The 17,095-nt window shown below is 37.4% G+C and overlaps 1 protein-coding gene across 1 annotated transcript in view; it reads right to left on the reverse strand.

Moving 5' to 3' along the window:
* Positions 1–1,288: 1,288 nt before the first annotated feature.
* Positions 1,289–17,095, reverse strand: part of LOC137622813 (protein-cysteine N-palmitoyltransferase HHAT-like) — a 61,350-nt gene continuing 45,543 nt past the window's right edge. Inside the window, exons 6-11 of the mRNA XM_068353400.1 lie at positions 14,781–14,899; positions 10,983–11,083; positions 9,824–9,962; positions 9,149–9,350; positions 8,362–8,506; positions 1,289–1,728 (exon numbers count right to left, since the gene is read on the reverse strand). Coding sequence (XP_068209501.1) covers positions 1,616–1,728; positions 8,362–8,506; positions 9,149–9,350; positions 9,824–9,962; positions 10,983–11,083; positions 14,781–14,899 — 819 coding nt within the window. The 3' untranslated portion in view covers positions 1,289–1,615. The remainder of the gene's footprint in view (positions 1,729–8,361; positions 8,507–9,148; positions 9,351–9,823; positions 9,963–10,982; positions 11,084–14,780; positions 14,900–17,095) is intronic.

Consider the following 17,095-nt stretch of genomic DNA (forward strand, 5'->3'; position numbering starts at 1 on the left):
ACAGTACAGTATACTGTATATGAATATGTTTAGCTCAAGAAACAAACTTGCTGCATATACAGACCATGGTACTCTCTCTGCATCAATTCTATGACCTGAATGTAGACCTGCGGTTGTTGAATACTCTGAAAGGGATCAAGCTAAAATTAAGGCAGGATTGTAGTATAATTTCTTAAATGATATATAAGGATTAATAACAAATATAGCAACATAGTGGGATTACAACACTGATTACTTAACCCTTTTACCCCCTGGCTCTTTGGAAATTTCCAACCCTTAACCCCCAAGGAGTTATTTTTTCCCCAGCACATTTTGCAGTATATATTTTTTAAATTACTCTAACAGCCTTAATTTTTGTCTTAGAGAGGTCAGGTTGGTCTCATTCTCTTGGAAAATGCCTGAATTTTCTCAAAAAATTATTAAAAATATATAAAAAAAAAAAATTATAGCATTTTTTTGCAAGGACGTACCGGTACGTCCATGGGGGTAAAGGGATGAGTTTTGTGAAACGTACCAGTACGTCCTTTGGGGGTAAAAGGGTTAATGACACAGTTGATTGAATACCATATTTGGATAACCTAAACATTAATAGCAGGATGCTATATGCCCAAAAGAAAACCATGAGTAACAAATTTGATAGCAGCAACGATCAAGCGCTTTAATCTACTCTAGATTTCAGTTGCAGGTACTTTACTCCCGATACCTCACACAGCACTGATACGAATCACACTTCACACAGTGAAGTACCAGACACTCACGATGAAATAGTCCAGAAGATAAATACCTGAACCACAGAGGAATCTTGCCAGAATGTGCACAAGAAGAAAGCAAACAGAATTCTTTTGTCCTATTATCCCTAAAGACAATTCTATAAAAGTCAATAAAGATAATGATGGTACTTTACTGTAACTCCAGGAAAATATATAACCCTTTTACCCCCAAAGGACGTACTGGTACGTTCCACAAAAGCCATCCCTTTACCCCCATGGACGTACCAGTACGTCCTCGCAAAAAAATGCTATAATTTTTTTTTTTTTTTTCATATTTTTGATAATTTTTGAGAAAATTCAGGCCTTTTCCAAGAGAATGAGACCAACCTGACCTCTCTATGACAAAAATTAAGGCTGTTAGAGCAACTTCAAAAAAATATACTGCAAAATGTGCTGGAAAAAAAATAACCCCCTGGGGGTTAAGGGTTGGAAATTTCAAAATAGCCTGGGGGTAAAAGGGTTAATAAAACCACGACTTTTACATTTTTGGTTGCTAAAAGAGGGAAATGAAAGTAAGCTTTCCATTGCACTTGCTCACTTTTTATTTGATTTTTTTTACAATTCCTAATCTAGACAGTAATATCTATAAAAATTTATCATTTAAATGCAAGAATTTATGCTAAACAATTTTCATGCAATTTTATCTTTACAAAAGATTTGAACACCTAAAATTATGAGGGGTAAAAAATCTTAATACAAAAATAAATTGTCTAAAACTAAAATATACCGGAACTTATATTAATGGTCGTAACATCACGTACTGTACCATGATAAATGATTTATTTTGTATGTCTGAATATAATACAAATGACTTAAATATGCCTAATACATCATTCACTTTTTTGTTAGCTTTCTTTACACTTTAATTTTTGTCTTATTCTCCAGTTTTGTAATTCCATACTACACTGCCCAAGACAAAACATGAAGAAAAATGTGGTTATGGTGCAGTCTGGAAACCCTGTAAAAGTAAAAAATCTTGTCAGAGCTCCCTTCAGCAGTTTCATGTTCTGTAGTGATATTGCTCATCACTCTCAACACTTTCATGAAAATCTCCAATGGTATTTTTCAGCTCACATAATTTAGAATCAAAAGAGATAAACCAATAATGCTGCACATTATTATTATTAATATTATTATTTGCTAAGGTACAACCCTAATTGCAAAGGCAGGATGCTATAAGCCCAAGGGCTGCAACAGGGAAAATAACTGTGAGGAAAGGAAATGAGGAAAAACTATGAGAGAAGTTTAAGAACAATAACGTTAAAATAAATCTTTCATATATAAACTATAAAAAATTGGAAATAACAAAAGGATAAAAACTTCAAAATAACAAGAAGAGAAGCAAGATAGAATAGTGTGCTCCAGTGTATCCTCAAGCAAGAGATCTCCAACTCAAGACAGTGAAAGACCATGGTACAGAGGCTATTGCACTACCCAAGACTAGAGAAACATTGTTCGATTTTGGAGTGACCTTCCCCTAAAAGAGTTGCTTACCATAGCTAAAGAGTCTTTTCTACCCTTCCCTAAGAGGAAAGTAGCCACTGAACAATTACAGTGCAGTAGTTAACCTCTTGAAAGAAGAACTGTTTGGTAATTTCCATGTTTTCAAGTATATGATGAAAGAGGAGAATGTATAAAGAATAGGCCAGATTATTTTGTGCATGTGTCGGCAAAGGACAGTGGAAGACCATGGTACAGAGGCTACTGCACTAGCCAAGACTAGAGAAAAATTATTCGATTTTGGAGTGTCCTTCTCCTAGAAGAGTAACCTACTATAGCTATAGTCTCTCTTCTACCCCTCCCGAGAGGAGAGTAGCCACTGAACAATTACAGTGCAGTAGTTAACCTCTTGAGTGAAGAATTGTTTGGTAATTTCCATGTTGTCAAGTGTATGAGGAAAGAGGAGAATGTGTAAAGAATTGGCCAGACTATTCTGTGTGTGTGTCAGAAAAGATGAAATGAGCCGTAATCGGAGAAAGGAATCCACTGCAGTACTATATGGCCAGTCAAAGGACCCAATAACCCTCTAGCGGTTGTATCTGTACTTTAAGCACGCACCACTATGTGATTACAGACCAGATAATGCTGCATATTCTGGGTGCAGTAGCAATTGACCACAGCATGGATAAACCAAGGGACACCACCCATGGAGCACTATTTTGAGGGTGTATTACTCACATAATCACCAGCAGTATTAACATTAACTATTTACACATCATTTTGACGCTATATAACTTTACTGCAAAAATAAGTTTGTTCAGGTGCACATGACCAGAGAATACCTTCATATCCACTGCTGTGACAAGCTGTTTCAATAAGGGAAATTTAAAGTATTAGCAATAGGATTGAGCCTATGCATGGACTAAATCCTGAGAGCGATGTAAAAGAATGTTATATAAGTCTGTCTAAATGTACAACACATGTATTACTCTATATAGTCAAAAACTAAAGATAAATGTTTCCATTTGTGCAGGCACCCAATTTGCCGCCACTTTTAATTCTAAAAATAAGGCTGCTGCAAAATATGTTTTTTGCACAAAACTACTTATTTAATTTGAAAAAACCATTCGGAAGGACGAAATCAGTGGGTACACCACAATCACTCATTGCATAAATGTGAGCAATATTGAGAACGAAATTCCAGGTGTAATCTTTAAATAAAGATTCATGACTGTAGCACAATGGGAAAATTGTATTATGAATGAAGAATTGTTGAATTGGCACTATCTGTTTCAATCACGGCTGCGCTTCTTACTACTACCATCAAGCCTCCAAGTTAAGCGGTTCTTGCCTATACAGGTCCTGGATTGCTTGGTGTTATGGAAGCTAGTCCTTGACCTGTTCTTGCACATACAGGTACTGTACTACTTGCTTTTCCATCAATCTTTACTCGACCTGTTCCAGCAAATACAGCACTTGTACTGTCTCATATTTTAGCGGCATAAAATACAGCAGTTGTGTTGCCTGATGTTCTAACAACTACTGTTTTACCTGGTCCTAAAAAGGGCAGTTCCTTTGTTTGCTGTTCCAAGAGCTGCCACTTCACCTGTACAGTACTTGGACATACATTTCAAGTCTAGCCTCCAGAGCCTGTGATTACCAGTGTCTGCACCCTTAACTTCTACACAGGTATTGTCTTCCGCACTTTATATATTGAAGGAAGCCAGTCTTGTCAGTTCATTCATAATAAGTTCCTAACCTGTCTGCTGAGCATGTTGTAACAGTGGCAGCTGCAATGTTTTAATCCTGTATATGCAGTTCTTGCACTGCCTTTTGTGTGTACTGTGCTGTTGGCAGTCAGTGTTGCTGCCTCGAACACACTCAGTGTGAATAAATACAGTGATGCCATTGTAGCCGCATAGACTTTCCGCAAGCGCTTCCTAATATTTTCAAGTGACATATTATTTCCTTCAGTTGACTCTTAGCAGGAGGACATTCAATACTAAGTTTTTATATATATTCAAACTCCTATTATTCAAGGATTAAATGGAAAAATCATCATATATATTTATCTTATTTATGGTAATTCTGGTTTCATTATCAGAGCTTAGTTACCAAAATTTAAAGCAATGTTACAAAGTGTGGAGTTTTAGAAAGAAACATAGTTTTAGTCAGCATAACCACAGAGAGATGCCAGATATTGCCATTTGACCACATTTTGAGACAAGATACCACAAAACGGCATCACTGATGGCAGCTACTTGGTTACTCTACTGTAATTACTGCTCCTGCTGTGCCTGTCTGCCCTATGTCCATCTGCAGTCAGTTCCTGATTACCAAATACAGTAACTGTCATTTGCTGCTTCCATTACAGCAATTATTCCTGCTAATCCAGTCATTTCTACAGCTGCTGTTTTTGCTAAGCTGATATCCTTGCCTGCTCTGGTGTCTATTGCTATGGCAAGGACAGCTGCTTTCAAAGAATTATAAATTAGCTGAGTAACACTCATCTATCGCTACTGTTCCTTCTATCCTTGGACTATCGTCTACAACTCCTCTCCCAGTTGCTATTCCAATAGCTATTCCTCCTACAGCTTTCTAGGCTGATCATTCTAGTCTCTTCTACACAGCTCCCATCAGGCAGAGGTAAAGGCTTTCTCAAGACAAATGACTCTGTAAGATTAAGAATGTCAGACACACTTACCCCAGTCAGTACAAGTGCTACTTTTTTACTCAACAGTTATTTCGAGCTCACTTAACCATGTTCATAGTTATAGATATTCCAATCTAACGTAATTAGCTGTGATCAACTGATTGTTGAATCAGTAGAACTTCAAAAGTTCAAAGTTGGAGCAAATGCTTTTTTGTTGACCAGGCGGACATGAGTCTTTTTATAGTTTATATATGACATATTTGTTTTTGACGTTGTTAATAGTTTATATATGACATATCTGTTATGACGTTGTTACTTTTTTTAGAATGATTTATTGTTAATTTGTTCTCTTCAGTTATTTGTTTCCTTATTTCCTTTCCTCACTGGGCTATTTTTCCCTGTTGGAGCCCCTGGGCTTATAGCATCTTGCTTTTCCAATTGGGGTTGTAGCTTGGATAGTAATAATAATAATAATAATAATAATAATATAAAAGAGATAAAGGCTTATGATAGCAGCCTAATCCAGGAGAGAGCTCATACTTTCAAAAATTAGCCTGTTTGTGCTGCTCTTTTTTTTTCATTGTTTATTCTGTTCTATAGGGATGTGATTTCCTATTAAAGCCTAAACTTTTCCAGCCATCATCAGAGAAAACATTAACTGTAGCCTTTAAGTTCTTACATGAGGAAATTGGGAACTATTGGAAAACTCTTTAGATTTCCTTATAATTAGAAGGGAAAAGATTAACCACTCCAATGAGACAAATTTTACTCTTATAAAACTGGCCCAAAGATTCAGGAGGTTAAAATATAAAGTACTGTATCAAATCTAATTGATAAAAAATGTAAACTATATAAAAATCTATGATATATAGACATTTAATCCCATGCTTCTTAAACCACCAAATTCTTAAAACCAGAAAACTTCTCATATTTGGATAAGCTGTCAGATATTGTTTTCTGACCAAAACATAAATCTCTGTCTTCTAAAAATTCTAAAATTGCAAAACAATCTCATTTACTGACCCAGTTTTAAGTGTTTCTGTCATTAGGCAATGAGTACCTGTAGTGGACATCATCAGTTGTCTCTTCAATTGAGGAAAGATTGTCAGACTGTTAAACTTTCCATTGTGGTGGCCAATGTGGTAATGTCCCTGACTGGTGAACACCAGACTGGGGTTTGAGTCCGTTTGAGTCCCGCTCAAACTTGTTAAAAGTTTCTTTGGTTGCTGCAACCTCACCATCCTTGTGAGCTAAGGATGAGGGGGTTGGGGGAGCTTATAGTTCTATCTTCTGAGTCATCTGCAGCCATTGCCTGGCCCTCCTTGGTCCTAGCTTGGGTGTTGATCATATGCATATATGGTCAGTCTCTAGACCATCGTCCTGCTTGATAGGGCAATGTCACTGAACCTTGTCCCTGCCATTCATGAGCAATCTTTAAATATTTAAAACGATGGTGGTGGTGTAATAATCACTCGATCTATCACCAACAAGCCAACTTTGCCAGTATGGGTGCAGTATTATTATTATTATTATTATTATTATTATTATTATTACTACTATTAGCTAAGCTAGTTGGAAAAGCAGGATGCTATAGGCCCAAGGGGTCCAACAAGGAAAAATAGCCCAGTGAGGAAAGAAATAAGATTGATTGATTGATTTGAAGTTTTCTGGCATCCTGACATCGAAGGTCATTGACGCCGATATCGTTTATTATGAATAAAGAATAAAGGAATATTCAATTATAACCAGAAAAGCAAATATGCCATTATAAAAGTTTAAATAGCTTTCAGAAGACCTGCTTCTGAAATAAATCTAAAAATGCCGCTAGCATTGTACGACACATCCTGTCGTAGAATCTTGGCAAGGATGAACCTGCCATCCTCACCTCGAGCCTCAAACAGATCTCTATTTCTTTCCGTGCTATAAGTGGGGCATTCAGTAAACAAATGCCTCACTGTCAAGGGTATCAAACAGTCGTTGCAATATGGTTGGTGTTGGCCAGTTAGCAGAAACTCGTGTCATCCGAGTCTGACTAATGCGCAGACGACAAAGAGAGGTTCTCACATCCCTTCAAGGGGATATAACATTCACTATTTCTCTCATCCTATTTTCATTCAAACTATCCCAGTGCTGTTGCTGATTATAAATAAAATTCTTAATTGTAGGTAAAAAATCATTACAGGGAATGGAATACCTTCTTGTTAGCAACTCAGCTGCAGCATTCTTTGCCAATGAATCTGCCTCCTCATTTCCAGACACACCTACGGAACCCAGCAAAATCGAACTGTTATACCTTTCAGGCCAATAATTAAAAGTCACTCTAAAATCTTCAAAACTAAAGGGTTACTAGAATTAAAAACTTCTTAATCTTGTAAGACACTTCTTGCATCACTAAAAATGGTAAAAATCAACCTCCTCTTTTAACGCTATTCTCAATAGTGGTTAGTATGCCATATAGTTCGGCAGTAAATATGGAATATACTAGAGGAAGGGCACCACCAAAATAACAATTAAAAAACTACTATATACAGTACTCTATATTCAACGCCAGCATCACATTTGTAGCCATCAGTATAAATAAAAGTCGATTCCGATATTCTTTAACATGTTCCATAAAAAGATACCTGGCTTCTAATTCAGTCATGTTCCTTTTTGCAACAATAAAATATTTACAAAAAGATATCTCTGGTAATTTCCAAGGAGGGGTTGGTGATATCCTAAATGGAAGAATTCAATTTTTTTGCTATATCAAGACTGTTTATTAATTGTTTTACCCGAAAACTATAAGGTTGAAGAGATTTTGGGTATAACTCAAAATATCTACAATGCCTTACAAAGTTTGCAGTCTGAAAAGCTAAAGAGTTAGGAAGTCTTTGCAACCTAAACCAATATTGAATAATAGAAGACTCTCGGCAGTTCTTAGTTGAAGTAAAAAGTACCAATTATTATTTCACTCAAAATACCAATTATTACTTCACTCAAAAGACTACACAGTACTACTTACATTAACCAATATGATTACTTTAGAAGATTGGTTCTGCTGAACCCTTATGAATTCACCTAAATACAAACCAAGGGAGTAGGTTCAGCTGTGGTGGATAATGGGGAAGGGTGGGCTGTGGCACCCCTAGCAGTACCAGCCGAACTCGGTTGAGTCCTTTGTCAGGCTGGGAGGAACATAGAGAATAGAGGTCCCCTTTTTGTTTTTGTTTCATTTGTTGATGTCAGCTACCCCCCAAAATTGGGGGAAGTGCCTTGGTACATGTATGTATGTACAAACCAAAGCTAATTATGACTGATGGATTTGTCAAGAGGCAAATGAAACTTTTATAACATAAATGTAATTTTTTCATGCAAACCCTCCATCATGATATTGTCCGATTCCACTCCCTTCTATGAGCATATCGGAAAATTCATGTCTGACAAACGTGCCTGAGCAATGTTTCAAGTGCCTGGTTTATCAATTATGAAAAGGAAATACTATAATTTTGAACTCACCTGTTATAAATATTCTTTCGCTTATTACTAACGCATTATCAAGACCGGAGAGGAAGATAGTTAGCGCCATGAGAGACGGGACGTACAACATTACCGCAAACAAACCATAAAATCTACGCTGCCACGCACCAGGTAACCAACGTTTCTGGAAGAGGGGCGGTTTTAAAAGATTTCATATCGAAATGGAAAAATATTTCAAAGAATAATCTGTAATTCTGTAGAGTAGCATGAGTCAAATATGGTTGAACAGAACTTATTTCCTATGTTTGCTGAAATTTACAGCCTTAACCCTTTTACCCCCAAAGGACGTACTGGTACGTTTCACAAAACTCATCCCTTTACCCCCATGGATGTACCGGTAAGTTCTTGCAAAAAACTGCTATTTAAATTTTTTTTTTTTTGCATATTTTTGATAATTTTTTGAGAAACTTCAGGCATTTCCCAAGAGAATGAGACCAACCTGACCTCTCTATGACGAAAATTAAGGCTGTTAGAGCAATTTTAAAAAAATATACTGCAAAATGTGCTTGAAAAAAATTAACCCCTGGGGGTTAAGGGTTGGAAACTTCCAAATAGCCTGGGGGTAAAAGGGTTAACAGACATTTATGGTTAGGCTGGAGGAACGTAGAGAGTAGAGGTCCCCTTTTTTGTTTTGTTTCTTGTTGATGTCGGCTACCCCCCAAAATTGGGGGAAGTGCCTTTGGTATATGGATAGGGGGATGGATGGTATAATACAATATTTCCAAATACTAGCATAAGAAAAATGTAACATTCATATAAAACCTACTTCCCATCTCTCGAAAGTTTCAAGCTGTGATACATAATCGCCAAGCTTCTCTACGGCGATGCCGAAGAAATTCAAGGTTGCCCACCAAAACACGGCAGTAGAGACTCCGTGCCATATGTAAACAAAAGTAAACACTAAAGCAGTGCCTTGCAACTGCTTGATTATACTTTTATCTGAACCGACCCATGGGATGTAAATATGCCTGAAAAGCCAAAAATTTATGATTATTAACAACACAACAAACTATTTTTAAGGTTTTTTGCTTTACGTTAAAATATTGTTAGTCTATCCTTTACTGTACCAAGAATGCTTCTTAAAAATACTTCTTACAAAATACGTAATAATAACGAAAATGTTTATGACAAAGCTGTCCATGAATTCCAAAATAAAAAGTAATTACAAATTAATACAGTATTGTATATACAGAATTATATAATATCTAAAAGGTGTATTATCATGTATAAATATATATGTACTGTACAACGCTAGGCTGGAGGAACGTAGAGAGTAGAGGTTCCCTTTTTTGTTTTGTTTCTTGTTGATGTCGGCTACCCCCCAAAATTGGGGGAAGTGCCTTTGGTAGATGTATGTATGTATGTATGTACAACGCTAATAATAATCGAATGCCTGAATCTGTCAGAAAAAACATATCTAAACAATGAAAAATGTACATACTTGAGCATGAAGCGATATAGGCCATGATCAAAATATCGCCAGATATCAGAAAACCTGTAGGTCATGAGGGTACATCTCGGATGTCTTGGTGGGTCGTATCCCTCAACTCTTGCTACCACCGACGGCAGTCCATATAAAACTGGAAGATATATTAGAATGTCAAAGAAATGGTAATTTGATTTTTGCAGTAATGAAACAATATTTTATGTGAATAATTCCCTCCAACGAAACAATTTAAGATTTTATCATAGAATTCTGAATTGTTCTATTTATTAACCCTTTTACCCCCAGGCTCTTTGGAAATTTCCAACCCTTAACCCCCAAGGGGTTATTTTTTTCCCAGCACATTTTGCAGTATATTTTTTTTAAATTGCTCTAACAGCCTTAATTTTTGTCATAGAGAGGTCAGGTTGGTCTCATTCTCTTGGAAAATGCCTGAATTTTCTCAAAAAATTATCAAAAATATGCAAAAAAAAATTCTATAGCATTTTTTTGCAAGGATATACCAGTACGTCCTTTGGGGGTAAAAGGGTTAATATATTAAAAATGGTATGGTGCATGGTAACCTTTTCTTTAAATGACCCTGCACCTGCTGTTGCTGTTCTTAAAATATTTAATTTTTCCTTGTTTCCTTTCCTCACTGGGCTATTATCCCTGCTGGGGCCCCTGGCCTTATAGCATTCTGCTTTTCCAACTGTAGTCAATTTTTTTAGCGAGACAGATTTGCACCAACTCGCAGTGGTGCCCTTTTAGATCGGAAACGTTTCCTGATCGCTGATTGGTTGGACAAGATAATTCTAACCAATCAGCAATCAGGAAACTTTTCCAAGCTAAAAGGGCACCGCTGCGAGTCGGTGCAAATACGCCTCATTAAAAGAAATTGACTATATGTACGTAGCTTAGCAAGTAGTAGTAGTAATAATAATAATAATAATAATAATAATAATAATAATAATAATAATAATAATAAGGCAATCACGGAGAATGGACGATGGAAATATGCAGTTTTAAATCACTGAAAATGTATTCCATTTTAAAAAATTTTTTAGTTTCATTTAGAATAACAATACTGTATTTAATTTAACATATGTAATACCTGTAAAAAAATATTTATAAATGACAACTCACTATCAACAAAATCTTTTAGCTAGAAGCTTACCTACATATTTGAGTTGCAGGAACGCTGCAAGGAAGTAAACAAACCCTGCCATAGACCATGAATTCATCTTTTTAACAAGTTCTGGAGTGGAATGAAGAGAACTGAAACAGAGATAAGTTAAACAAATTAATTGTAAATACAATATTGTAAATGAAAGGTAAATATGAGAAATTCAAATTTTCCTTTAAAAGCTGCAACTTATTTTCTTAGAAATAAATAAAAAGGAATGTGAAAATGCTGTCGAGTTGTACATTTTATCCAGTATAAATACTAACAGTGATATCTCTCTTATCACCAAAGGGTCTCGGTCAGATTATCTCTCTCACACTTATTTAAATCCCTTTTTCCTTATCCCAGATAGCCTGTGAAAACCATGTTGTGAACTCTTTGATTTATCTCTCTTCTTATCTTCCTAGTTTAATGTTTACTGCACAGTTAAAGCCTTTTACCCCCGGGGTATTTGGAAATTTCCAACCCTTAACCCCCAGGGGGTTATTTTTTTCCCAGCACATTTTGCAGTATATATTTTTTTAAATTGCTCTAACAGCCTTAAATTTTGTCATAGAGAGGTCAGGTTGGTCCCATTCTCTTGGAAAATGCCTGAAGTTTCTCAAATATTTATCAAAAATATGCAAAAAAAATTTTAAATAGCAGTTTTTTGCAAGGACGTACTGGTACGTCCATGGGGGTAAAGGGATGAGTTTTGTGAAACGTACCAGTACGTCCTTTGGGGGTAAAAGGGTTAAAGCCTTTATGCCTAGTTTAAATGCAGTGCAGTGCTGATGTGCCTGCATAGCTCGTAAATTGTAACTGATATACGTAGTACAAATAGATAAACAGTAAAGTAAATATAATAATAGTTTTCTTGCATGGGATTATTGTAAAACTGACAATGGGTCCCATTATCCTGATTTTAACTCCTGAGAAATTAAATGTACTCGAGTTTTAGTGTGGTTTAAGCTATATCCATAATGCAGTAGCTTTAAAAACTTAAAACTTGATTACTGATGGTGTATATGGATTTTGCTTTTGAATTTTATTAAATTGTAGTGTATAAAGAGCCATTTTTTATTCAAGTATGTAACAGACTTTTGAATTAGCGAGCATTGCTGGAATTTTCACCAACTTATAGTGAATTGTAATAATCCTGCATCACTGAATTTTGTACTTGAAATGTTATGATACAAATACAGATAGCATGCAAGTTGTTCATTGCTTCCTTAACTGGAACAGTTCAGAAATAACAAATTTTATGTCATTTGTAATTTTCCTAGCCATAAAAAAAAAGTCCTTAATAATAGGGATGTCTTCAGCATCACTGAAATAGCCATTAAGTCATTAACAAGGACTGTAGTTGGTTAAAGACAGATGGCATTTGGGGAACTCCTTAACACACGTGTCACAGAATAGCCACTTTTGCCTTTAAAAGTTTAAAGGCCACTCATAAATGGCAGAGGCAAAGGACAGTGACATTGCCTTATCAAGCAGGACAATTCCCTAGAGACTGATCATATATACATATGATCAGCGCCCAAGGCCCCTCTCCACTCAAGCTAGGACCAACGAGGGCCAGGCAATGGCTGCTGATGACTCAGCAGATAGAGGTATAGGCTTCTCCAAACACCCCTTCCTTAGCTCACAAGGATAGTGAGGTTGCAGCGACTAAAGCCACTATCGAGTCTGAGCGGGATTTGAACCCCAGTCTGCCGTTCACCAGTCAGGGACGTTACCGCATAGTCCTAGGACTAGAACTAAGAGTGGAGGTTAAGGTGGAAAATTTACTCTATACAACTTGCAAGGCTGGTATCGTGGGTGGGTGGCAGAGGGGAAGAGGGGGGTAGGGGGAGGGAAAGGCGACACAGCTATGGCCGACTTTAGAGAAAGTGTCCTGTGCGATTTTACCAGATATGTCAACATAGAAGTACACTAAAATAGCCCTTCCATAATCATGAATAAAGACTAGAATTGCAAGTGTCTCAGTTGGTTGTGAGGATAGATGTGAGGAGAGCTACATCTAGGTTGGGGTGTTGGGTGGTGGGAAAGGGGGGGGGGAATAATGCCTCAAGTAAGGAATGTTGCCATTGGCTAAAGTGTGTGATGTGATTATGCAGGTAACATGAACACACACTAAAATACAAGTTACACAATCAGGAATAGAGGCTAGAATCCCAAAGTTTTTGTTGTTTGGCTGAAGGAAGGAAGGGTTAAAATCAAGGGGAGGAGGTTTTTTAATAAATTATCCTTAGGTGTGATATACGACCAGGTGTTGTACTCTTTGGTTGGATAAATAAATAATTTTAACGTTTTACATTTGCAAAGGAAGTTTGTGGTATGACATACATCATTGCACTGAGCATGTATTGACGTACAACAGGCCATTGTAGTAAAGGGGTTAATTGACTGGAATTGGCGTTCACATTCACCAGTTACCAGTGGAAAAAGATGTCACTGTCTTACCCGTCTCACCTTGCTGACAGACCCCAAAGGTATTGGATGGTGAGAAAACTCGATAGCGGCCCGAAAGTGAGCAGCAATAGGAGTTACACCAAGATCACGAGCGCTAATTGACTCGATAGGTACTGGTTGGTGTGTGATCTCTGATTGGGCCATGTTGGCATAGTGATTCTGCTATACCAGGCTTACGATTGTACTGGTTGATACATGAACTCCGAATTGGTAAGAGCTAAGTTCCAATCACTAAGCTCTGCATTGGCATGGAAAGCTAAGCACTGATTAGCAACACTTCATACCGCTAAAAGGAAATAGTGAGAATGAAACCCACCTCAGCCTATTGTTCAGTGCTAGAAATCAGCCTGTGGTAGGACCATTCTCTTGCAACTGATGAAACTACTGTGGCTGTGACACCAGCCACCTCATTACTAACAGACACCGAAAGTATCAGTTGATGTAAAAAATCTGTTTTAGGCAAGATGAGGTAACAGGAACAATATCCCTATAAGCTTATTATACAATTCTGAAGATGTGTTCGTAGAAGAAAAGCGCACATACTACTGATAAAACAAGGTGGTGGTCACACAAGGCTTACGATCACTAACCAACCCTGAATGTACTGGTCGGAGGGTGAGTTCTGTATGGAACAGAGTATGCACAAGGTTAAACTTTACTTTTACTTTGACGGCTGTTTTTCCGGTCCCATACAGCAGGGGAACCCCACTCTCTACAAGACCTCCACTGTCGTTTTACCTTGTTCGTTCAGAGTTATTTAACGTTTCATATCACACATTGTTCATTTACTGTTAAATCATCACTGTTATATGACTGATGAAATACGAAAGTCTTCAGTTTCCTCCAATTTTGTATCGATAGAAAAAGGAATGGTGGGATACCTCCTCCTCATCTCTCATCTCCCTCACGCCAGCCGTGACTCTCCTCAACGGTAAAGTTAAGATTTAATTTGTCAATTATTCAAATTTTTAATTGGGAATGATTAATTTTCATTCACTACTGAAGTTAGGAATTATAAAATGTTCATATTACAAAACCTTTAAAGATAAGTGTCTTCAGTATACTAAATGTACTTATGGACTGGTGGAGTCCATAAAGCAAGTTTCATTTATTTCTTATGGGAAAATTGTTTAAGAAGAGGAGCACTGAAGGTTGTGAGGTTGCTTCCTGAATGAATTAAACCCATAAACTGAAGAACTATTGTATATGAAAGCTTCAGTTCTTTTAAAGTAAAAAGAAAACTACGAATTTTATGAAAATTGACAATAATTCACTTTTTTTTTTTGGCAACTCACACAGTCACAAAACAAGTAGAGAAAAGATAATACTTACTGAGCATAAAAATGATACAAGATGAAATGTGTGAAATTCATCCAAAATAAAAATCTTGCAATTTGCAGCATTGCTGATAATACCCTTCTGACTGTCCAAACTCGATAGGGTTCCAAAAGCTGAAAAGAAAAGTAAAATTTTTATCAAAGTTCCAAAAGAAAAAAAAAGAGAGAGAGAGAGAGAGAGAGAGAGAGAGAGAGAGAGAGAGAGAGAGAGAGAGAGAGAGAGAGAGAGAGAGAGAGCATATATAAAATTTACTTTACTAAAATACAAGTTACATTAAAGAACACACCTACACATATACTACATTTTATCATACTTTGTATTAATCATATGAATAATTGAGCTCCCTCTCTCATAAATAGTATTTAAAATTAACATTGACTGAATGTTTATCAAAAAGTTTAAAAAACACAACTCATTATCACATTCCACAAACATTCAAAACCAGTAAGTATTAAAAGATGTTTCCTGAGAAAAGGGCTATGCTTTCTTTTACAATACATAATTTATATTTTGGAAACAAACCCTCTAAAGAATTTTGTATATTCAGGACTGAAAAGGGATTTTGACGAAAAAAAAATCTATTTCTAGGCGAGGAACTTGTGTCGCCTAGTGAAATGCTCCTCTTGCACCATTTCTAAGGCATAGTTATTGCTGAATATACCAGAAAAAAAAAAGAGATGCAAGGAATGCCAGGAATAAACCTAGCTCGCTCACTCATTGAGTGTCGGTATAGAAAACTGGGGTGTGAATGAACCACGACCATAGATCCCTCACCAATTAGACCTCTCCTTCATCAACATCCCCCTCTCTACCCCTACATCTCCCCACCCCCCATCCTCATTCCTCCTCAGCACTTGCGTTGGTCATACATGTTTTGTTTTGCTCTGTGTTGTTTTATGTTTTTTGGAAGATGTCCGACATTTTAGAGATCCCTACTCCCAAGTTGAGTATTATATTTGTCTGTTTGGGATTTCTAGGTAGCGACACTTATTATTCTTAACCGTGTTTGGTATATGGTAGCTATCTTAACAGAGAACTGTAAACAAAATACTTATTTATTCCAAGCAGCTGCCGACTTAAAGGATGTCAATTATTTACAAAAGATTGGATAAGATTATGAACTTACGCCATATAGTCCGGTGCTGTGGCATGCGAGCCCATTCAGCACCAAAGTGCAACAGGAGGCAAACCCAGCAGTAAGAAGGTATAAAGAAGGATGTGGGAATGCAGGTCAAATAGATGTATATAAAGAGTCTGAGGTCGGGGATAGTGTGAGGTCGGGAGCCAAATGAAGGATGAAAAGACCCTCTAGTAATGCCTGTAAGGAGAGTGAGGGCAAGGGCCAAATTAAGGCTGAAAAGACCCTCAAGTAATGCCTGCAAAGAGAGCGAGATCAGGGGCCAAATGAAGGCTGAAAAGACCCTTAAGTAATGCCTGCAAAGACCCTCAAGTAATGCCTGCAAAGAGAGTGAGGTCAGGGGCCAAATAAAGGATGAAAATACCCTCAAGAAATGGCAGCAAAGAGAGTGAGGTCAGGAGCCAAATGAAGGATGAAAATAACCTCAAGTAATGGCAGCAAAGAGTGTGATGTCAGGGGCCAAATGAAGGATGAAAAGACCCTCAAGTAATGCCTGCAAAGAGAGTGAGGTCAGGGGACAAATGAAGGCTGAAAAGACCCTTAAGTAATGCCTGCAAAGACCCTCAAGTAATTCCTGCAAAGAGAGTGAGGTCAGGGGCCAAATGAAGGATGAAAATACCCTCAAGTAATGGCAGCAAAGAGTGTGAGGTCAGGGGCCAAATGAAGGATGAAAAGACCCTCAAGTAATGCCTGCAAAGAGAGCGAGATCAGGGGCCAAATGAAGGCTGAAAAGACCCTTAAGTAATGCCTGCAAAGACCCTCAAGTAATGCCTGCAAAGAGAGTGAGGTTAGTGGCCAAATAAAGGCTGAAAAGACCCTGAAATAATGCCTGCAAAGAGAGTGAGGTTAGTGGCCAAATGAAGGCTGAAAAGACCCTGAAATAATGCCTGCAAAGAGAGTGAGGGCAGTGGCCAAATGAAGGCTGAAAAGACCCTGAAGTAATGCCTGCAAAGAGAGTGAGGTCAGGGGCCAAATGAAGGATGAAAAGACCCTCAAGTAATGCCTGCAAAGAGAGTGAGGTCAGTGGCCAAATGAAGGATGAAAAGACCCTCAAGTAATGCCTGCAAAGAGAGTGAGGTCAGGGGCCAAATGAAGGCTGAAAAGACCCTCAAGTAATGCCTGCAAAGAGAGTGAGGTCAGTGGCCAAATGAAGGATGAAAAGACCCTCAAG

Source organism: Palaemon carinicauda, chromosome 29 (assembly GCF_036898095.1).
Source record: "Palaemon carinicauda isolate YSFRI2023 chromosome 29, ASM3689809v2, whole genome shotgun sequence".
NCBI lineage: Eukaryota > Metazoa > Arthropoda > Malacostraca > Decapoda > Palaemonidae > Palaemon > Palaemon carinicauda.